The 19,317-nt window shown below is 64.7% G+C and overlaps 3 protein-coding genes and 1 long non-coding RNA gene across 6 annotated transcripts; 1 reads left to right on the forward strand and 3 right to left on the reverse strand.

Annotated features, from left to right (window-relative positions):
• Positions 1-27: 27 nt before the first annotated feature.
• On the reverse strand, positions 28-1,661 carry LOC149860763 (uncharacterized). The gene is made up of 3 exons (XR_016443082.1): positions 1,623-1,661; positions 1,333-1,479; positions 28-250 (listed from the first exon to the last, which is right to left on the reverse strand). It is a non-coding gene; the product is annotated as an uncharacterized LOC149860763 (long non-coding RNA).
• A 2,069-nt stretch (positions 1,662-3,730) lies between these two features.
• Positions 3,731-7,346, forward strand: ACKR5 (atypical chemokine receptor 5). The gene is made up of 2 exons (XM_090052829.1): positions 3,731-3,809; positions 4,394-7,346. The coding sequence occupies exon 2, from the start codon at positions 4,402-4,404 to the stop codon at positions 5,494-5,496; it is 1,095 nt and encodes a 364-aa protein (XP_089908955.1). The 5' UTR covers positions 3,731-3,809; positions 4,394-4,401; the 3' UTR covers positions 5,497-7,346.
• Positions 7,347-8,468: 1,122 nt separating this feature from the next.
• On the reverse strand, positions 8,469-12,124 carry ZBTB39 (zinc finger and BTB domain containing 39). 2 transcript variants are annotated; one of them, XM_090052816.1, is made up of 2 exons: positions 12,049-12,124; positions 8,469-11,551 (listed from the first exon to the last, which is right to left on the reverse strand). In XM_090052816.1, the coding sequence occupies exon 2, from the start codon at positions 11,488-11,490 to the stop codon at positions 9,361-9,363; it is 2,130 nt and encodes a 709-aa protein (XP_089908942.1). In that variant the 5' UTR covers positions 11,491-11,551; positions 12,049-12,124; the 3' UTR covers positions 8,469-9,360. The 2 variants fall into 2 exon arrangements, with proteins under 2 accessions (XP_089908942.1, XP_089908943.1); XM_090052817.1 differs by lacking the exon at positions 12,049-12,124 and adding an exon at positions 11,770-12,041.
• Positions 12,125-12,507: 383 nt separating this feature from the next.
• On the reverse strand, positions 12,508-15,895 carry TAC3 (tachykinin precursor 3). 2 transcript variants are annotated; one of them, XR_016443081.1, is made up of 7 exons: positions 15,812-15,895; positions 14,732-14,849; positions 14,038-14,140; positions 13,853-13,882; positions 13,668-13,721; positions 13,331-13,516; positions 12,508-12,685 (listed from the first exon to the last, which is right to left on the reverse strand). XR_016443081.1 is itself a non-coding variant. In XM_090052839.1 (7 exons), exons 2-6 carry the CDS (start codon positions 14,825-14,827, stop codon positions 13,443-13,445), a joined length of 357 nt encoding a protein of 118 aa, XP_089908965.1. In that variant the 5' UTR covers positions 14,828-14,849; positions 15,812-15,895; the 3' UTR covers positions 12,508-12,685; position 13,442. The 2 variants fall into 2 exon arrangements, 1 of the variants encoding a protein (XP_089908965.1); XM_090052839.1 differs by having other exon boundaries at positions 13,442-13,516.
• Between the last annotated feature and the right edge of the window lie 3,422 nt (positions 15,896-19,317).

A 19,317-nucleotide genomic window follows, 5' to 3' on the forward strand; every position in this document is an offset into this window, starting at 1 on the left:
CTAGAGAAGGTATCCCAGGCTGGCCCCATGGGGTGTAAGAGGGTCTGGCTCTCACCTGGGCTCTGGTCGGCAGGACCCAGGCAGCATGTCACGCAGCTCTGGCTGGAAGGGATTCAGGCAGCTGAATCCAGGTGAGTTCCACCTCTTCCAGCATCCAAGGGAGTTGGAAACAGATGAATTCCTGCCTCAATACAGCAGCTTTGTGCTTCCCAGGACAGTCCCAGGGAAGCTGCGGCACGCTGGCAAGACCCTAGGAAGGAGGTTTAAAGCACTAGCTCAGTGCTGTACTCTCCTGTCAGGGGCTTGGAGAGAGGAGCTGGAGCTCAGCAAGCCCAGGATGGGACCTCAGCTGTGGCTTAGGGGGGTGGAGGCAGAAACTCCATGCCAGTGGCTAATGAAGAGCTCAGATGGGCCAGGTCAGGTTTGGGAGTGTGGGTGGGTTTCATAGAGGGCTGCTTTGAGCCCTGGGACATCTCCCATAGAGGCTGAGTCACCCTTGCAGTGAGGAAAGCTGAAAGTCCCTGGTTGGCAGCTGGGCTGGGAAGGGCCCACCCCTTTTCCACAGTGCCAAGGGTGCTCTTTACCTAGCCAGGTGCCTTAAACAGGACCTGAATGAGATGGGAGAAGGGGAGAAACCAGTTATGCCACTGGTGCCACCTCAGCAGATCCCAACTACTGCCAGGCAAAGCCCGTGCCACGGAGTTGGCGATGACGTTGCGATGGCTCCAGGAGTGGCACCACCAGACCACAGCAGAGGGCAGGGGCTGGGAGTGTGGATGTGTGCAGGGATGTTGCCAGGGGTCTGCAGGCAACAGGTAGCTCTGGTCTGGTCTCCACTTTCCCATGGCCTTGGGGGAGCCTATACCCCATGGGGAATTCAGAGGGGCCGTGCCCACCCCAACCCCAACCAGGCCTGCGGGCACAGTCCTGTCCTTGCCAGGGGCAGCTGCTGGACCTTTCTACCTTGAGCCCAGGGAGCTTCTAGCTGGAGCAGGGCAGGGCTGAGGCCATGCATGTGGCAGCACCATCCCCACTCTGCCCCGCAGAGGGCAGCAGTGGCACAGCCCACGTGTGCACAGATGGCAGCGTGAACTTGCCCCTGGGTATCCACAGGATACTGCAAGTACAGAGGGCACCAAGATGGGCTGGGCGCCCTGGTGCTCTCCTGTTGCTGTGGCTGGGCTCAGTGCCCGCAGGGCTAGGATCTGCAGCAGAAACCCACTCCCCAGGCTGCTCCCTGCCCTCTCCAGGCAACAATCCCCCCATGGGGTCACATCTTCTGACATCATACCATTGGCACCCTGGGGCCTGCGACCTGCCCTGTGAACTCACAGTGGCTGAAGTACTGCTGCCTGTAAGTCTCTGGGGAGGGGCACATGGCCCTGCACTTGCTCCTGGCTATTCAGCATACACTGGGCACCTTGGAAGCTGGCTGGCTCGACCATGGAGATCTTGACCTTGAAGTCTTGGAGCTTGCACCTGGAATAGAATTGGCAGGGTGAACCTGGGGCGTGAGCATGGTCTTGGGCTGAGCTGTGGTCCCACCACGCACCCCTCCCAAGCACCCAGCTTTCCCAAGGCCCACCCCGCAACCCAGGACATCTGTGTTGCTGGGCTCCTACCTGCCAGGCAGTCTGGACCCCAGCTCAGAGCCGTGCAGTCCCCTGCAGGCACCTGCACAGTGCAGGGCACAGGAGGTCAGTGGTGGTTGCTGGGCTGGGCTGAGACTCAGGAGAAGCCGGGGTAGAGGGTCCCATGCTCCAGGCCTTGCAGGGGGGTTCATGCATGCAGCCCTTTCCCGGCCCAGGCTCTGGCACCCCTGCTGAGCTGTGGAAATTGAGATGCGGGAAGACAATAGGAGGAAGATCATTAGTGCAAAGCGAAGCAAGATCCATGCTGGAGCCAGGAAGCTCAGCTCAGACTCTGTTTGAGGAAGGGGAACAGGAGAGAGATGGAGGCTAAGGCTGGGGCTGGGGCTGGGGCTGGGGCCAACAGCTGGGGGCTCTGGGCCTGCTGGCTGCCAGGAGCAGGTAAGCACAGAGGGGCTGCGGGTCCAAATGCAGGGAGCAAGGAGTGACCCCAGTGCTGGCCGTGTCCCTCTGACCCAAAGTGCTGACTTGGTTGGGAGGGCAAGGTCAGGCTCCCCCGGCCCTTATCAGCCTTCCCTTCTTGCCTTCCTGCAGGCCGAGCCCGTGACCCCCGCGCCTGGGGCCATAGGAGCTTTCCGGAGAGGAAACCGCCCTTCCCACTTATCTCTTGCAAACACTGAGCGCCCAGCTCTGAAGGCCACGGGGTAGGATGTCTCCCCCCAGGATTGGCAGCTGGGAGCCATCTCCCCAGGACCAGATGGGACACCAAGCACAGCTGAGCCGAGACCTCCCCACAACACAACCCGCCCCCCTCTGCCCCCATGGCTGGGGTGTCAGGTTTTAACCCCCTTCCAGCCCTTTAACCCCACTCCGGCCCATGGAGGGTGTGGAGGTGGGTGCAGCCTGGAGCAGGGGAGAGGAGCAAGGAGCAAGGACTCCCAGGTTCCTCTGCATGGCAGGACTCAGGCTACCTGGGGCAGTGTTTTCCATGGCTCCCTGCCTCAGTTTCCCCCCAGGGGCTTCCCAGCCTGGCAGGTGGGGAGGAGAGCCAGTGCGGGCACAGCAAAAACGGTCCTCAGGGAACATGGTGGCATGGTTGGGAACAGCCTCTCTGGTGGAGGAACAAAGGGTTCCTGTTTGCAGCTGGGCTGGCCCTGATCCACAGGCCACGGTGCTGTGATGGTCCCGGCTCTTGGCACGTCCGTCCCAGCGGGGCCTTCCTTCCGTGTGGGCGTCACTCCCACTGTCTTGTCTGTGCTTGGAAAGGAGATTTCCAGGAATTGTTTTGGGGCCTCCGTGAACTGTGTTCTCTTGCCCCGGGGCCCGGACCCCCCCCTGCCTTCCCTCCAAACTGCAGAGCCAGCAGGTTCGAGTGACTGGTGGCTGCTGCTTCCCCCTGGCCCTGGTGCTGGTTCTCCAGGCTGCGCTGGGACCCCATTCCACACACAAAGCTCCCAGGTGCTACAACGTACAGGCAGGCCAGGCCCCTCTCCCTTGCCCGTCCAGAGAGGCGGCATGGCGGTGCCTTGTCCCACCCCAGAGGTAGCTGCATTAGGGTGTTACAGGCCTCTCTGGAGGTGCTGATGGTGTGTGAAAGTCCCTGGGGGGATGGGAAAAAGCCTTGAGCAGACACCCCTAGACTGGATCCCCATAAGCTGGGGAGGCAGGAGCCGGGACATCCCGGGACTCCAGGAGCTGGGGGGTTTTGCCCACCTGGAGCCATCCTAACTCAGCCTGGAGCCAGTGGCTGCCTGCCACCCAGCTGGCTTCCTCCTACGTGGTAAAAAGCTCCTTCCAGTGGGGTGGGGGAGGCCTGAGCCTGGGGTACAGAGATACCCACATGCCAGCAGAGCTGTCAGAAGAGACCTTTAACAGGTGAAATACACAGGGATGTGATGGGGGGGGGGTCTCATAGGAAAGGGGGGTTGCAGCTCTGATCGGGGACAAGTTGTCCAGGGAGCCAGGGAGAGGGGCTGGAGATCAAGGACTGGGTGCCAGCTCCACTCTCCCCCAGTCCCACCCTGGGGATCCCCAGCTGAGAGCAAGCACCTGCCCTGGCCCCGCCTGCAGCGTGGTGAACCCTGGCTGGGGCAGGATGTCAGGCTGGGCTGTGCATTTCCTGCCAAGAGGAGGCAGCCGGCCCCCCGCGGTCCCCACACCAGACTCCAGCTCCAGCCACCGCCGGGACCAGCCACTGCCGCAACTCTTTCGTGCAGCCTGGTGAGAACCCCCCATGTCCCATGCCAGCCCCAGGACTCCTGGGGCAGCAATGCTGCCCCCACCCTGCAACACCCAGTGCCTCCTCTGCAGGGATCACTGTCTTTGCCCCCAGGGAGGCTCCATCCCAGGACAATCTGGATCCCAGGGCAGTGGCTGCAGCTCAGACTGCATCCATTGCAAGCCATCACAGAGCTCTGGAGACTGCCCCCGGGCTAGGAGCTCCTCTCCCCGGGGTTCATGCCCCAAGCGCTGGAGCTGCTGCTGGTTCCTGGGGCAAGCATGGCAGGCAGCAGGGTCTGGCCAAGCTCCTTGCTGGCCTGGCTGGCAGTGCCCCATGCCTGTTCCTCCCCAGCCCTGCAAGGTGCCTGGGGCATCTCCATGCAGCAACCTGGAGTCTCCCAGGAGAAATCAGGCACCAGCTGGGGACCTGTCCGTCCTCCTAGCTTTGCCCACATATAGACCCCCCCAGCCAGGCAGACCTGCAGCATGCTGGAGACAGCAGGGGGGGCTGCTGGGGGGCGTGGAGGGGTGGAGGAAGGATCCTGGCTCCGGCAGCCGTTCACCACGTCCCCCTGTCTCTCCAGCCACCACCATGGCCGAGGTGACACCCACGCCTGCAGGGACACTGATGCCGTGGGGAGACGGGGACTACCACAACTGGACGGAGCTGCTGCACCTCTTCAACCTCACCTTCACCTACTGTGAGGTCCCCCTGGACGAGAATGTCAAGCGGGTGGTGCTGTTTGTCCTCTACCTGCTCATCTTCGTGGTGGGGCTGGTGGAGAACCTGCTGGTGATCTGGGTCAACTGGCAGCACCGGGCGGGCCGCAACCTGATCAACCTCTATGTGCTCAATATGGCTGTGGCCGACCTGGGAGTGCTGCTTTCACTGCCCGTCTGGATGCTGGAGGTGACGCTGGACTACAGGTGGCTGTGGGGCAGCTTCCTGTGCCACTTCACCCACTACTTCTACTTCACCAACATGTACGCCAGCATCTTCCTGCTCACCGCGCTCAGTGTGGACCGCTACGTGTCTCTCACCGGCACCTCCACCTTCTGGTGTCAGCACCAGCACCGCGGCCGCCGCCTGCTCTGCGCCGGCCTTTGGCTCGTGGCCGGCCTCATCCCCTTCCTGGAGGTAACTCACATGAAGCTGGTGAACAGCAGTGACCCCGTGTGCGTTTTCTTGGCACCTTTCGAGACCTATGATGAGTGGGCGCTGGCTGCCAGCCTGGTGGCCACCGTGGTGGGGTTCCTGGTGCCCTTCCCCATCATCGCCATCTGCAACATCCTGACAGCCCGGCATGTGCGGCGTTGCAAGCCAGAGAGCCGGCGGCACCAGCTGGTGGTCTACGCCTATGTGGGGGCCTTCCTGCTCAGCTGGCTGCCCTTCCACGTCATGCTGACACTGCTGACGCTGGAAGGCAGCCACATCTTCCTGCACTGCCACGTGGCCCAGGTGCTCTACTTCTTCTACGAGATCATCGACTGCTTCACGCTGCTGCACTGCGTCGTCAACCCGCTGCTCTACAACTTCCTCAGCAAGGGTTTCCGCGCCCGCCTTGCCTCCGCTGTGGTCAAGTACATCCCCAAGGAGCAGATCCGGGCGCGTGGCAGGGATGCCTCCTCCTCCTCCAGCACCCAGCACTCCATCATCATCACCAAGGACGCCGGGGGGCCCAATTAGGCAGGGGCGCCAGTCCGGGGTAGGGGGAGAAGTGGGGGGCCCCAGTGTCCTGGATCTGCTGGTGATGGGAGATGCACCCCCCCCACACACCCTATCCATGCTCCTGGGGACCAAGCTGATGCTTTGCTTTAAATAGGCGCTACCAGTCACGAAAGGGGACTACAGGCAAAGGGAAGACGAGGTGTCTTGGGGGCTGTGGGCATATTGCCCCAGACCTCTTGAAACTCAGAGCCAGAAAGAGGCAGCTGACCAGGGTAGAGCCGCACCTTCTAGGCGAGCCGCCAAATCTCGTGCATCTCTGATTCAGGGCAAGACAGGGACTTCCTGGCTCCGGAGCTGCAGGGCACGAGGATGTACCCGTACCCCTGGTGCTGGAGGCAACTCCAGCTCAGAGCCGCTATTGGCAGCCTTTCCTCCATCTGGGATCTGACCCTACCCTCTCCCACTGCTCCTGCCTTCCACTGGCACCTGAGCCCCTACAGGCCAGGCCCACACAGCCCCCTCGTGCTTCAGGCTGTGGAAGAGAGCTGCAACTGCCCCCCTTGCCTCCTAGCACGGGGCAGAATTGAGCCCTGCGGCCCCGACAGGACTTGGCTGGGGGAAGCGGCACTGCTTTCACCCCAGCCCTGACACATAGGACCTGCTTCTATTGGCCCCCTGCTCTCACAGTGCCCCGGAGCTGTTAGGGGCAGGGGCAGCCATTGGCTCCCCCTGCCCTGGGACCAGGCCCTTGCAGGTTGGGGCAGGAAGAGACCTAGCTCAGGGCCATACGTGACACACTGCCAAGGGCCTCTGCTTTGCAGCCACTGGGATCTTCCACCAAGACTCTGCTGGCCCCCAACAACCCCCAGCCCCTTCTGTTACCCTGTCCCAGACTAATACAGCCCTTACACATAGATACCGTGCGGCCAGCAGCCCTGGGCTCCTTGGCACATGTGGCCTGGTGCAGGGAGGCAACACAGCACTGTGGTCTCCCCCTTTGCTGGGTGTGGCGTGCAAGCTGGGGGGGTGGGGAAATGGGGGCAAAGGGGCAGGGGGGAATCCCAGGGTAGCAGAACCTTGCCTAGGTTAGCCAGGCAGAGCAGCCGCTTGCGGCAGAGGCTTTGTGGCAATGGGTGCATGTGGTGCCCAATGCCTGGGCTCCGCGTCACACAACGGGGCGGCTGAGACCATGGGCAGGGAGTGCACTCACCAGGCCTTGGTGCGTAGCTCCTGTCCACTGGTGCCTCCCGGACACGTCTTGGCTCCACCACCACTTCCTACATCTACCAGGGTCTTCTGCAGTGACCAGTAGTCCCCGATCAGAGCTGTGACCCCCCACTTCCCTATAAGACCCGGCTGCCCCCCCACCTGCTGTCACAGCCCTGTGTATTTCACCTATTAAAGGTCTCTTCTGAAAGCCCTGCTGGCATCTCTGTACCCCGGGCTCAGGCCTCCCCCACCCCCAGACCTCAGTTCATCGTCACTGCACTGCTCCCCAGCTGGGGAAGGGGGCCATGCCATGCCAGTGCTCTCACCCTTGCCTGGCTGCCGGCCAAGGCCAGTGGCACGCTGCTCTCACTCCCCACATAGCCCTTTTCCTCCCCGTGGAGCAGCACTAGGCCTGGGGCACCAAGAAGCCTCCCCAGGAAATCCCACCCCGGCAAATCATGCATCCCAGTGAACCACAGGAGACTGGCTGGTGCCCCCAGGCCTGGGCTCTGAGCCTCTATTACCATCCCCTAGGGTCTGTCCTGCCCCAGAGCAGTCAGACCCTGTCCCAACCCCAAAAGCCCAGGGTGCGTTCAACTTCTGCCCCCTGGGATGGGGGGGAAGGAAAACAGTAGTACAGAGCAGCCCCAAGGTGGCTCTACTGCCCTTGAACCGCCAGGCACAAGAATGAAGCAAAGCTGGGCCAGGCAGGCGCTGTTTTCCATTTTATTATTCTAAATAAACCCACACTTTGTGCCGAGCGAGGGGTGTAGAAAAGGACACGACGGACACGGCGGCTGGACAGTGATGGGGGGAGAGGGGGGGTTACAAAATATACAAAACTCTACAGCCAAGAGGAACCACGTACACAGCAGGAGGCCGGGCCGAAGGGGCAGGGCAGGGGTGGGGGCAGGCAGTGCTTGTGAGGCATCCACGTCTGGCTGGAGAGAGCTCGGGCCCATGCGCTGCGGCCCCTTGCCGGGCAGCATTGTTGCAGGGGAAGGCAAGGGTAGGACTTCACTAGGATCAGGACCGGACAGCTAACCCCACCATCCCCTGCCCTGAGGGCCCGGCGCTCCATGGCCACATGGCCCCAGCCTCCCCCGTGAGGTAGGAATTCTTTACTGTCCCCCGGTTGCCCACAGGCAGGGAAACCGAGGCAGAGAGGTGCACGGACTGCCAGAGACCACCGCAGAGTCACCGGCGGAGCAAAAGCAGGGAACCCAGGAGTCTGGCCTCCCCGGGCACACCTTCCTGCCCCATTAGCAATAGTGTTTTGCTTCCACAGTACACGGGAGGATGGAGCTGCCCAGCCTGGGAGCTGGCTTCGAGAATGGTGGGCATCCGCAGGATGCGCCCCATCTCCCCAGACTTGGCCACCTGTGGGAGCTCTGTGCTGCCAGGAGCTCATCTACCAGCTGAAAGCTGGTCTTGGCAGGGGCCCAAGCTGGTTAGTGTTACATGCACAATCGCAGACTCCCCCAGAGGCTCCTGCAAAGGCAGGACTGGTTCTTTGCATCACGGGAAAGCAGGGCCAGAAGAGACCAGACCCAGTGGGGTCACTTGGCGCTAGAGTGGGATAAAGGGCACCCTAGGACACTGCCCATCACAGGAGCTCTCTGCCAACCGGATAGGAGCCAGCACTGCACCGTGCTCCAGGGAGGTAGGTCAGTAGGTAGGTACCACAAGTATTACTGCCCCCGTTTTACAGACGGGGAAACTGAGGCAAAAGAGGTGAGATGGCCTCCCCACAGCCACAGCGGAGAGGACCCCAGGCCATGCGGGCTCAGCGCTGCCCGGGGCAGGGGTGGCTCCCATGGGCTCCTCAGGGAAAGGGTCTGCGACCAGCTCGCTCGGCTTCCTAATGGCGCATGTGGCTGGGCGCCAGGCACCGGGGCCGGGCACAGCCTGCGTGAGGTAGTACGAGTTACCCAGGGTGGCAGGCCCTGGCGGGCACCTGCAACATTCAATCCTCCCCCCACACCCCTGCCCCCAGGGGCATCACATGGGGATCCTTCCCCCCACCAACGCTGCAGAGCTGGCAGGGATGGGGCCTGGCTTCGAGGCAGCACGAGTACAACACAATAATCCCCCATTCTCTGGAGTGGGAAGAGGGGAAGCAGCCAGCTCTGGAGCAGGTAGGCGCCGTCTCCCCTCCACCTCCCTTGCTCTCGAACAGCACTGGCACTGTGACAACACTGGCACTGGGAGGCCGTGGCTCACCCTCCCTAGGTCCATTGGTCCCCCCCACTCCAGAGAGGTAAGGCCAAGGCCAGGGCTGAGACAGGACTTCCTCTGGCAGCAGCAAAGGCCCAGCCCCAGGTAGTGTGCGTGTACCCAGCTTTGCCCTCCCATCCCCCAGCTTTGCCCTTCAGGGCCAGGCATCAGAGCCTTAGCAGCAGGAACCTGGGTGAGGTCTTGTGCCACGCAGGCTGGGAGAGAGACGGCTCCTCACTATTCCTCAAACCCAGTGGGGAGCACCCAACACGGAGCCCGGCGGCTGCTCCATGGCCCAACACAGAGCTACCGACACAACAGGCCTCTCAGGAGATCCAACTGATGACCCCCCTGCTCACCCCCCACCGGCCACAGGAGGTGGGTCCCAGCCACGCCACCCATGAGAGTGAAGGAACAAGGCTGTGGCCCTGGGGTGCCCGTGTGTCTCCTCCCCGATCAGCTCTCAGCACCCTTTTCAGCCTCTTTGGAGTGGATAATGTACATGAACGTCTGCTCAATGGTGAAGTCGGGCGGGAGGCTGCCCTTGTGCACGCCGATGTGCTTGCTCATGAGGTTGAGGGTGGAGCTGTAGTGCCCGCAGACCGTGCAGCGGTACATGAGGGCACCCGCATGCGTCTTGAGGTGGCACTTGATGGTGGAGCGGCCGCGGAAGAACTTGTGGCAGACCTTGCACTGGTAGGGCTTCTCGCCCGTGTGGATGCGACGGTGGTAGTTGAACTCGCTAGTGTGGGCAAAGCGCTTGCCACACACCTTGCAGCTGTACTTGCTGTGGCCCGGCTGGCTCGGCGGGCTCAGCTCCTCACCCAGCAGCTCCTCGGGCAGCTTGCGCTTCTGCAGCCCAGGCGGCGGGAGCCGGTCGCCAAAGCCGGGCCGCAGCTCCAGGCTCCCGCTGCACTTGTGCTGGCTGACGTGGTAGCGGTAGGCGGCCTCCAGCTTGAAGCTCTGGCCACAGTAGTGGCAGCGGTAGAGGGCCTCCTCCAGGCTCTGGTGCACAGCCATGTGCTTCTCCAGCAGGTGCCGGTCCACGAAGCTGTTGGCACAGACTGAGCAGGAGAAGACAGAGATGCCCAGGTGGGAGAGGCCGTGCCAGAGGAGGCCACAAAGCGAGAGGTGCCGCTGGTCGCACAGCCCACATGCCTGCCCCTTCACGTTGACATGCTCCAGCACATGGCTGCGCACGGCGTGGAAGTCCCGGGGCAGTGCCCGGCCACACGCAGCACAGGCCAGCTCCGTGCCAGATGCCCCAGGCAATGCGCCCAGCTTGCCCAGCAGCAGATCACTGGGGTGGACAATGACGTGGCCGTCAGCCACGCCCTCACGCCGGTGCAGTGTCAGCTGCCACTGGGTGAAGAACTTGGTCTCGCACATGTCGCAGGAAAAGAGGAAGATGCCAATGTGGGACAGGACATGGGTGACACGGGCGTTGCGGTCCTGGAAGTGGGTCTCACACACTTTGCAGTTGCCAGTGAGCAGGTCCACGTGGTCGCGCGCGTGCTGCCGGATGAGCTGGATGTTGGGCTCCAGCACCTTGCGGCACACCTGGCAAGGCACGGCACGGCCGTCCCGCCCATCACTCTCAAAGGCCAGCTCCTCCTCGCTGTCGTCGCTCAGCTCAATCACCTCCTCAGGTGCGCCCAGCTCCTCTCCAGCCTCCTCAAAGGCCAGCTCGTCCTCCCCCAGCTCGTCCAGCTGCAGCTCGTCCAGCTGCCCAAAACCTGGCTCCTTGGCATGCTCGCTACTGCTGGCACATGAGTTGCTCCCTGCCGACACGTCCAGCGCAGCGTCGGTGGCAAAGAAGCCACCCTTACCGGGGTCCCCGTTGCTCTGCACCTTGTAGGAGGGGCAGGAACCAGCAACCGTTTTCACGGTGACACTCGTGCTGCCTGAGCCGGGCTGCGCCCCCAGGCTCACAGCAGGGGCAAATTGCCCTGGCAAGTCCTGCTCCTGTTCAGCCTTTGACGGTGCTGGGTGCGGCAGGGGCAGCCCGTGGCCAGCGTCACTCAGGGCATCTTCCTTGCAGCTACCTGCTGCTTCCCCATGTAAGACATAACCCCGCTCGGAGCCCAAGGGCTCCCCGCTGCCCCGGGCATCCCCCGGGGGCTGGCTCGGGTCCCCCGAGGGGCCACCCAGGGAGCCTGGACGCCCCTCACCTGCCACCAGGGAAGGCTGCTTGGGCACGGCGGTGCTCTCCAGGTCGGGGAAGGTGGAGTGGCAGGCCCGGAGCAGGTCCTCCATGCCCAGCTTCTCAGCCACCTCGTAGATGACGCCCACGTTGATGAGGTCGGTGAAGAGCTCGGCTGTGTACATGAAGCTGAGGATCTTCTCGAAGTTGGCCGGCGTGATGAAGTCCACCACGTAGGTGCGGGCGGCGTCCAGCCCGGCAGCGAGGAAGAGGTTCTGGAAGTAGCCGGCGGCGCAGGCCAGCACGGCCTTGTGGGCGGCAAAGGAGCGGCTGCCCACCACGATGGTCACGTCGCACATGGTCTCCGAGAGCCGGCACTTGTTGAGTTCCCGCAGCAGGTTGTTGGGGTGGTTGGTGCTGTGCAGCTTGATCCTCATGCCCATCTTGGCGGCGGCGCCCGGGCCCCGCCGTCGGCGCCCGGCTCACGCGCTCATCGGAAGGGCTCTGGGGGGGCAAAGGCGAGAGGTTAGCGGCCGGCAGCTCGCGCCAGCTGTATCCTGCCACGCGGAGCCCGTGGCTATCTCCGCCGGGCCTTTGCCGGTGACCGCCCCCCACGTCAGGGGCTTTCTGAGGATCCCCCCGTCTTGCGCGGGCCGGCCTGTGCCCGGACCACCCGCGGGGGGGGTCCTGGCCCAATGCATTTCGGGTAAGGAAATGCTCACGGGGGGGGGGGATGTGACCCCTGGGGCTCCCGCCCGGCCCAGGCTCTACGGCCCCCAGGGAGGCCGAGGGGCCGCGGACGCGGGGCCCTGCGGGAGGGGGTGGACGAGGGTCTCTCGGGACACGAGCTGCCGCAGGGGCGGCCCAGGGCGGGCGCGGGCACCCCGGGCCATGGCAGCCCCTCGGGCCGGGCCGAGACAGGGTCCCTGCGGAGGGCGCGGGGGCCGAGCCCGGGGGGGGGCTGGGCCCGGGGCGCCGCGCAGCCCCCCCTCCCCCCTCACCGGCGCCGCCGCGGGCTCCACACAAAGGCTCCGACCCGCCGCCGAGGAGCGGCCGCCGCGCGCCCCGCCCCCCCCGCCGCCCGCACAGCGCCCCCGCGGCCCGGCGGGGAACTGCACCGCCCCGCCCGGTCGTGGCCCGTGATGCCGTCCCGGGTGTGCTGCCCTCCCACGATGCCCCGCAAAGCCCTGTGATGTCATGCTGTCCCACGCTGCCCTGCAATGCTCTGTGAAGCCATGCCCTGCCTTGTGACACCATGCAACGCCGCTGTGCAGGGTGCGGGCGGGCTGCCCCCTCTCCTCGCCGCCCGGGGCAGGGGGCCCAGGGGAGGCGCAGGCCCGCGGCACCTGGTGGCCCCATGCCGGGGGCAGACGCGGGCACAGCACCAAGTGCAGAGGGGATGCAGTCGGGGCCGGGGCCCGAGCCCTAGAGCCAAGACTCAGACAGGGCAGCTCGTTAGTAAAAACTTTATTATGGACTGGTCCAGGGTCAGAGGTCAAGGGCACATGACAACAGCGAGCACTGGGGGCACAAAGGGCACGAGGCAGTCGTGCGCAGGGCTCCTCCATGGCATGATGCTGGGCTGGGGGGGGAAGAAGGGCAAGGCTGGGCTGGCGGCCGACGAGCCCCACGTGGGCCCTAGGGAGAGAAGTGGGGGGGGGGAAGGTCAGAGCACATGCTTGAGCACGTGTGCTTTCACACGCCTGTGCACATACCTGCTCACACACTCATGCACAGATGCCTGTTATCTCTCACACCCGCACACACAGGCAGACGCATGCTCACACATACCCACACGCAGATGCCTGCACACAGACAGACGCACACCACACACAAGCACGTGTGTGCTCATACACATCCGTGCACAGATGCCTGCACACATGCACAGGTTTGTACAAGCATGTGCCTGCACACACACTTATGCAAACAAGCACACATGCTCACACGTACCCATGCAGTTGGCTGAACACGCACACACACACACACACACGCGTGCGCGCGCGCATGCTTGCACTCACCCAGGAAGACATGCTTGCTCACACACACTCGCGCCCCCAGGGCTGCCACAGGCACAACCACACAGTCGTGCCAGGCAGGCATCATGGGGTCCCACACACACCACTAGCCTGCAACACCGCGTGTCCCTTCCCTGTTCACCACGGCCACAGTCCAGGCAGCCCTGCCTGTGGGGAGCGGGGGAGGCAAGCCGACCCCCTCCTCCAGCCACTCCCCAAGCCTGGGCATGTGGCTGCAGGGGGGAACGGACTTAGCACCCCAAAGTACCTGCACCCCATCCAAGCCGGGGGGGCGGGGCGGGATGCACTAGCTGGCTCCGTGGCTGGCGCAGGTCCCCATGCATGAGCGTGCATCACACCCGGGCCCTCAACCCCCTACCTCACTCTGCACTCGGCGAGTCCCGGGGGTCTCCGAAGGTGGCAAAGGGCTCCTGGTTCTCGTCCATGGGGCTCCCTGGGGGCAGGTGCAGCTCAGAGGCGGCTCTGGGGGAGGCGGCGCTGGGGCTGGGTCCCCCCGGGGCTGGACCCCACAACCCCCCCAGCCCCAGCTCCCCCTGGGGGCCTGGCCGGGGGGCAGGATCAGGTGCCCCTTGGCTCCAACCTACCAGGCATGACCGTCCTCTTCCCCATGAGCCCCACGAAGAAGTCGTGCATGTCGCCTGCAGCACAGACCAGATCAGTGCCAGATGGGGGGGCTGCACCCAGACCCCTGCTCCAGCCCTTCCACCCCCACAAAGGGGCTGTTTGACCCTGGGTTCAGGGGAAGGGGAGTGGGGGGGGTCAGACTCACGTTTCTGGGGGGGGGCAAGAGCCTGAGGACCTGGAAGAGACAGAGAAGGTTGGGGGGGGGGGCGGGGGTCAGTCATGCTGACGGGAGGGGGTGGGAGGAAGTCACTGGGCCTTGTGCCCCCTCCCAGGGTCTCTGCCCGCACCCACCCCAGGCTGGCTGGCAGGGAGGGGGCTCATGGCACTCACCCACTGGGGCTTTGTCGGCCAGCTGCAGCAGTGCCTCGTAGGAGACCCCCTGGTACAGCCGCCGGAGCAGGGAGGGGGGCACCTTGAACAGGTCTGAGCTCCTCTGAGGAGGTGGGGGGGGAAAGAGAGAGGGTGGATGAGACCCCTGGACTTCCCCCATCCCAGGGGTGCCCCTCACTGCCAACCCACAGCCCCTACACCCCCCAGCCCGGCTGATGCCCCTCACTCCCAACCCGCAGCCCCTGCCCCCCCAACCCTGCCAGTGCCCCTCACTCCCAACTCACAGCCCCTTGCTGCTCCCCCAACTCTGATGGTGGCGCTCACTCCTGACCCGCATCCCCCTGACCCCCCCAGCATATGCCTGACCCAACCCCCCCACCTCAGTCCTGCTGGTGCCCCCCACTCCTGACCCGCAGCCCAGCGAGAGCCCTGCAGGAGCCAGCCTGTCGGGGAGGCTGCCCCCCTCCATGGACAGCAGCAGTGATCTCCTGTCTGGCAGCGGTGACTTTGTGCCAGGCTCACCAGGAGACCAGGTTCTAATTGGCATCTCGTTAACGCTGCTGCTGGGAAGCAGCAGCTGGCAGAGAGGGGAGAAAATGAGACCCAGAGGAAAGCGATAGGGGGGCGATACCAGGGGGGCCCTAATTACTGCTCATTAGGGCTGTGTCCTCCCCAGCCACCCTGCAGCACCTACCTGGGTCCTGCCAGCCGTGGGGTCCTGGCAGTCGGCCTGGCACAGCCGCCAGGCCACTAGGGACAGCAGCGCCGTGAGCACGAGGTGGCCCCTCATGTCTGTCCTGGGCGGGTCGGAGCTGAGGAAGGCAAGGCAGAGAAGCAGAGATGAGCCAGGCGAGCGCCCCGGGCACCTGGGTTTTCCTCCCGGCCCCCTGGGAGTTCCCCTTGTTCCGTGCCTCAGTTTCCCCCATGCAAAGCGAAGGCCGGGAGTCGGGGGGAAAGGGGGAAATCGCAATGGCTGCTCCTGGTGGGAGCGCTGGGCCCTGGGGAGGCGCCCACTTGCCCAGCAGTGGGTGCAGTTGCCCCTTGCTGGCGCCAGCCCCAGCCTTCGCCCAAGGCGTGTGAATGGCAGAGGCAGGGGCGCGGGCATGGGGCTGATTTCCGCTGTTCTGGGGAGAGGGAATGACACAGCTGGGTGGCATGTGCACATGCACATACGTGACTTGCACACGGTCTCACGCACGTGACAGGACAGTAATAGAGACACTCACACCCAACCGGGCTCACGCTCATCTGTGCCCTAACGTTCTCACCTGCCTGCTGACACTGATGTAGGTGCACACTGTCTCATACACACACCAGTTTGGACACACGGCCACACATGTGCACGGATGCTGCTACATAGCCTAGCACACTCATGCACGCTCACGTGTGCAGTGGGCAACAGCCCCATGGACTCCATCACACCCACTCCCACCTCCACTTGCACACACATCCACCTGCTTGCACTGACACCCCTTGGGCTCACTCATGTGCTCTTGTTCACAGACACAGACACACACACACACACACACACACACACACACACAGACTGGGGCACAAGCTGCTGCTGCTGCTGCATATTCACCACTCAGCCCCCTGGTGCATGCTCACCTCTGTGAAAGCACCCCCGTGTGCACGCCTTGCACACGCACCGCTCCCAGCTCCCACACACCCTCACAGCCCCGGTGTGCACTTCCACTTGCACACACTCCGCGCACAGCCCCATGCACACTTACTCGTGCACGGTCGCATTTGGACACGCACCACTCACACTCACCCCTTGCACACGCGCCCGTGCGGGACACCGCTGCGGCTGCCGGGCTCCGCGCGCTGTGCTCGAGAGCCGCCGCCGCGGCTTTCATAGCGGGGGGGCGGGGCCGGGGCGGGGCCGGGCGCCCGCCCACGCGCAGCCCCTTGCACGCGGGGTGCACACACGGGGAACCCGGGCGTCCGGACCCCCCGCCCCCCCACCGAGATCCCAGGCGGCCGGGACACGCGCACACCCCCGCACCAGGCGGCCGGGACCCCCCCAACATCCCACGCACACGCGCAGCCCCCCGATCCGGGTGTACACGCGCAAAGAACCAGGTGTCCCGCCCCCCCGCAGCCCAGCACCCGGGCGCCGGGCCCCCCAGCCCGGGATACGAGGCCCCCACCCCACACAGGCACCAGGGGCGCACACAGCGCACAACTCAGCCCCTACACCGCCTCTCCCCTGCGCATGCGCGTGGAGCCCAGGTCTGGGGGCCACGGACACCCCCAGGTGCCCAGGCCAGCAGCCCTCTACCCCGCCGGGTCCCAGGCATCTGACCCCCCCGCACACACACACAACCACCCCGTCTCCCCCAGATCCCAGGCATCTGCACACACAGAGGACCCAGGCAACCAGGACACCATTACACAGCAGGGGGGCCAAACCGTTACACCAGGACCTGGTTTGCACCCCCCAGCTCTCAGCCTGCCCTCCCCCCACTTCCCACAGCCTCCATGCCAGGCTGCAGAGCCCCCCGCCACCCCCGCGCCGCTTTGTCTCCGGAGCTGTGGACAATGGACGTGACTCAGCCGCAACCTGGGGCAGGGGCCGCATCTGCAGCAGCGAGGATGTTAATTAGGCCTGAGCTTGGTGGGGGGGCTAATTAATTCATCGTGCCCCCCCAGTGAATGGCAGGGGGCTGGGGCTGCCAGCTCTGCCACCCCGCACCAGGGACCCTACTTGTCATCCAGGGCCTGGAGAGGGGTAAACACACAGAGCAGGCTGTGACACACCTGTGCAACATGCCCCCTTGCACTCCCATGCTGCGGGGGTGGGGTGGGACACGGCAGCCAGAGGTGTCTCAAAGATCCCAGCCCACGTGGGAGCTGGAAGTGCCCGACGGAGAAGCAGGGGTGCTGGGTGCTAGCTCACAGAGAGGCCTGACGCCTGGTGCCAGGGCCCGGGACAGCCGCAGGCTCACGTGGCAGGAGGCGGAGGGAGGGGAAGGGGGCAAGGTGCTCCCGGGGGGCTCCTCGCCGCCCTCTCTCGCTGCTGGCGTGTGGGCGCGTGGGAGGTGACACGTGCTGGAGCCATGGCAGCTCCAGCTGCATCCATCAGCCCCGAACTGCAGTGGTGACAGGCCCAGACCCGGGCGGGGGGGCATGAATGAGGCCCCGAGCCCCCGGAGGTCCCCTTCCCCATGCGCTCGCACATGCTGCTCATGCCAGGAGCCACCGTGCGAGTGGGCCTGGGTGTAATGGGACGTGCCAGTGCCGTGACAGGAGCAGGTCCCCAGGGACCCCCCACCCCCGACCCTGGCTGGGCCCCGGGGATGCGCTGCGTCACTTTGTGGCACGGCCCCCGCCTGCTGCAGGGACGGGGGTGGCCTGGAAGAGCACGGAGGAGCCCATGCAGCCACGTGTGCCACGGCCATGGGGTGGGGACAGGGGTCCAGAGGCCCAGGCAAAACAAGTGGGCACTTTAATTAACCAGCTGGCCTGGTCCCTGCTGCAGATGCTGGGGCCTGGCATGGCCAGGCCCCCATGGAGCTGCTGCAGCTGGAGGGCAGCGGGGAGCACTTTGAACCATGGGGGGTGCAGGTGTTGCAGAACTCCTGCACCCCCCCCCCAAGTGCCCCCTCAGCCCCCCTGCGCCTGCTGGAGTTTGCAGAGAGCCTGAAGCCACCCGCAACCTTGCACAAGCACTGCTAGTGCAAACACCAGGGCCTGGTATCTGGCCCCGGGGTGGACAGTCACCCCAGCAAGCAACTTTGGGATGGGGGCAACACCCCCAACCCCTCGCTCCGCTCCAGGGCCAGGGGGCTGCTGTGCACCCCCCCCCCCCCAACATGTATGTGTGCACATGACCTTTCTAGCTGCGAAGCCAGCTGTCACTGCAGGCGCCGCGCAGCTCATCCTCAGCTGTGCACTCCTGGCCGGGCACCGGCAGCTGGCACCAGAGCCAGGGCCTGGAGCGGGTGGCATGACTCAGCTGCCCCAGTGCCGAGCTGCTGGCACGTGGGGCCCAGGCCAGGCACAGCACCCCCCGCCCCTCAGCTCCCAACTCCTGGCACGGCTGCTCCCGGAGGCCTCAGGGGAAACTGAGGCAGCGAGCGGGCGAGGCGGGGGTGCAGCTGCTCCATCTCAGCACGGCGAGGGCTGGCAAATGTGAGCCTGGATAGGGGCCACAGCTGCTGTTTATCGCCCTATGCCCAGAGGATGGACCCTCCTATGACACCCCCAGCTGCACTGAACACAGGCCCCCCCCACCCTGAACTGACCCCTCTGCCCATGGCTGGGGGCTCCAGCAGCTGCAATCCTGGGCACAGGACCGCTGGCACGTCACAGCTGTGTCAGAAGCTTGCACAGACACTGCCCCCCCCAGGTTCCTCTGTGCCAGGGGCTGCACAGACACCCCCAACCTGAACCAGCGCCCCTTGTGCTGGGCACTGTCCGGCCCCCCAGCCTCTTCCCCCAGCAGCTGCTTGTCACTGGAGCCCACAGCCATTTCACAGCTGGGGAAAACTGAGGCCTGGAGGGAAAGCTCAGCCAGAGTCACGACACACACGTACCATGGTGCTTGAAGCTCCTACTTGTCATTAGAGGCTGTGGTGGAGAGGGACACGGCGTCCGCAGTGCCAGCACTGGATGGGAACAGCACAATCCAGCCTGGCCGGGGCTTCATCATAGTTATCATCATCATCTACCAGCTCCGACTGCGTCCCAGGGACAATCGACGGGCTGGGCTGGGGTGAAGCAGGGATGGGCCGCGGGCAGGGGGGTCACCCAGCGCCAGTCTCAGAGCCCGACACAGTCGGGAAGGGGGGTTTGGGTGCAGGGGGCTGAAGCCATCGCCCCCCATGACTGCTGCCAGCATGTCCTCGTGACAATTGCTTTGGCGCTTGGCTGGGAAAGTAGCAGCAATTTGCAGAGATGAGATTTCAGCTGCAATCAGGCGACTGGAGACGAGCGCACGGGTCCAGGCGCGGGCATCGGGGCCCAGCTTGGCACGTGGGGAGCACAGGCGCCCTTTGGCCTGATACCACCGTCGTGCAGCTGATGCAGCCGCTTAGACCTCGGGACAGGGGTGAGGGGCCAAGAGGAGCTGGTGGGGGTCAGTGCCTGGGGCTCCCTGTGACCCCGTGAGAGCCAGAACGGGAACCCAGGTGTCCGGGCTCCCAGCCCAGCCCCAGTCCCAGGGAGGGTCCGTGCAGCCTTTTGAGGGGGCTTTGGCCTGCCAAGGGCAACACTGCCCCCCCCGCCCCCCGTCAGTCACCTGCTGAAACCGGCTGCCTCCGACCCCCCCAGCTA

This window comes from Crocodylus siamensis, chromosome 6 (genome assembly GCF_052110815.1).
Source record: "Crocodylus siamensis isolate JL-2025a chromosome 6, ASM5211081v1, whole genome shotgun sequence".
NCBI lineage: Eukaryota > Metazoa > Chordata > Crocodylia > Crocodylidae > Crocodylus > Crocodylus siamensis.

What these genes read in the sequence shown, in the direction of transcription:
- ACKR5 (XM_090052829.1), top strand. Translation starts at nt 4,402, where the DNA reads ATGGCCGAGGTGACACCCACGCCTGCAGGGACACTGATGCCGTGGGGA.
- TAC3 (XM_090052839.1), bottom strand. Translation starts at nt 14,827, where the DNA reads ATGAGGGGCCACCTCGTGCTCACGGCGCTGCTGTCCCTAGTGGCCTGG. An exon ending in GGCCGACAAAGCCCCAGTGG is followed by an intron (nt 13,883 to 14,037) that starts GTGAGTGCCATG and finishes TGTCTCTTCCAG; the next exon opens with GTCCTCAGGCTCTTGCCCCC. An exon ending in GAAGAGGACGGTCATGCCTG is followed by an intron (nt 13,517 to 13,667) that starts GTAGGTTGGAGC and finishes ACCTGCCCCCAG; the next exon opens with GGAGCCCCATGGACGAGAAC.
- ZBTB39 (XM_090052816.1), bottom strand. Translation starts at nt 11,490, where the DNA reads ATGGGCATGAGGATCAAGCTGCACAGCACCAACCACCCCAACAACCTG.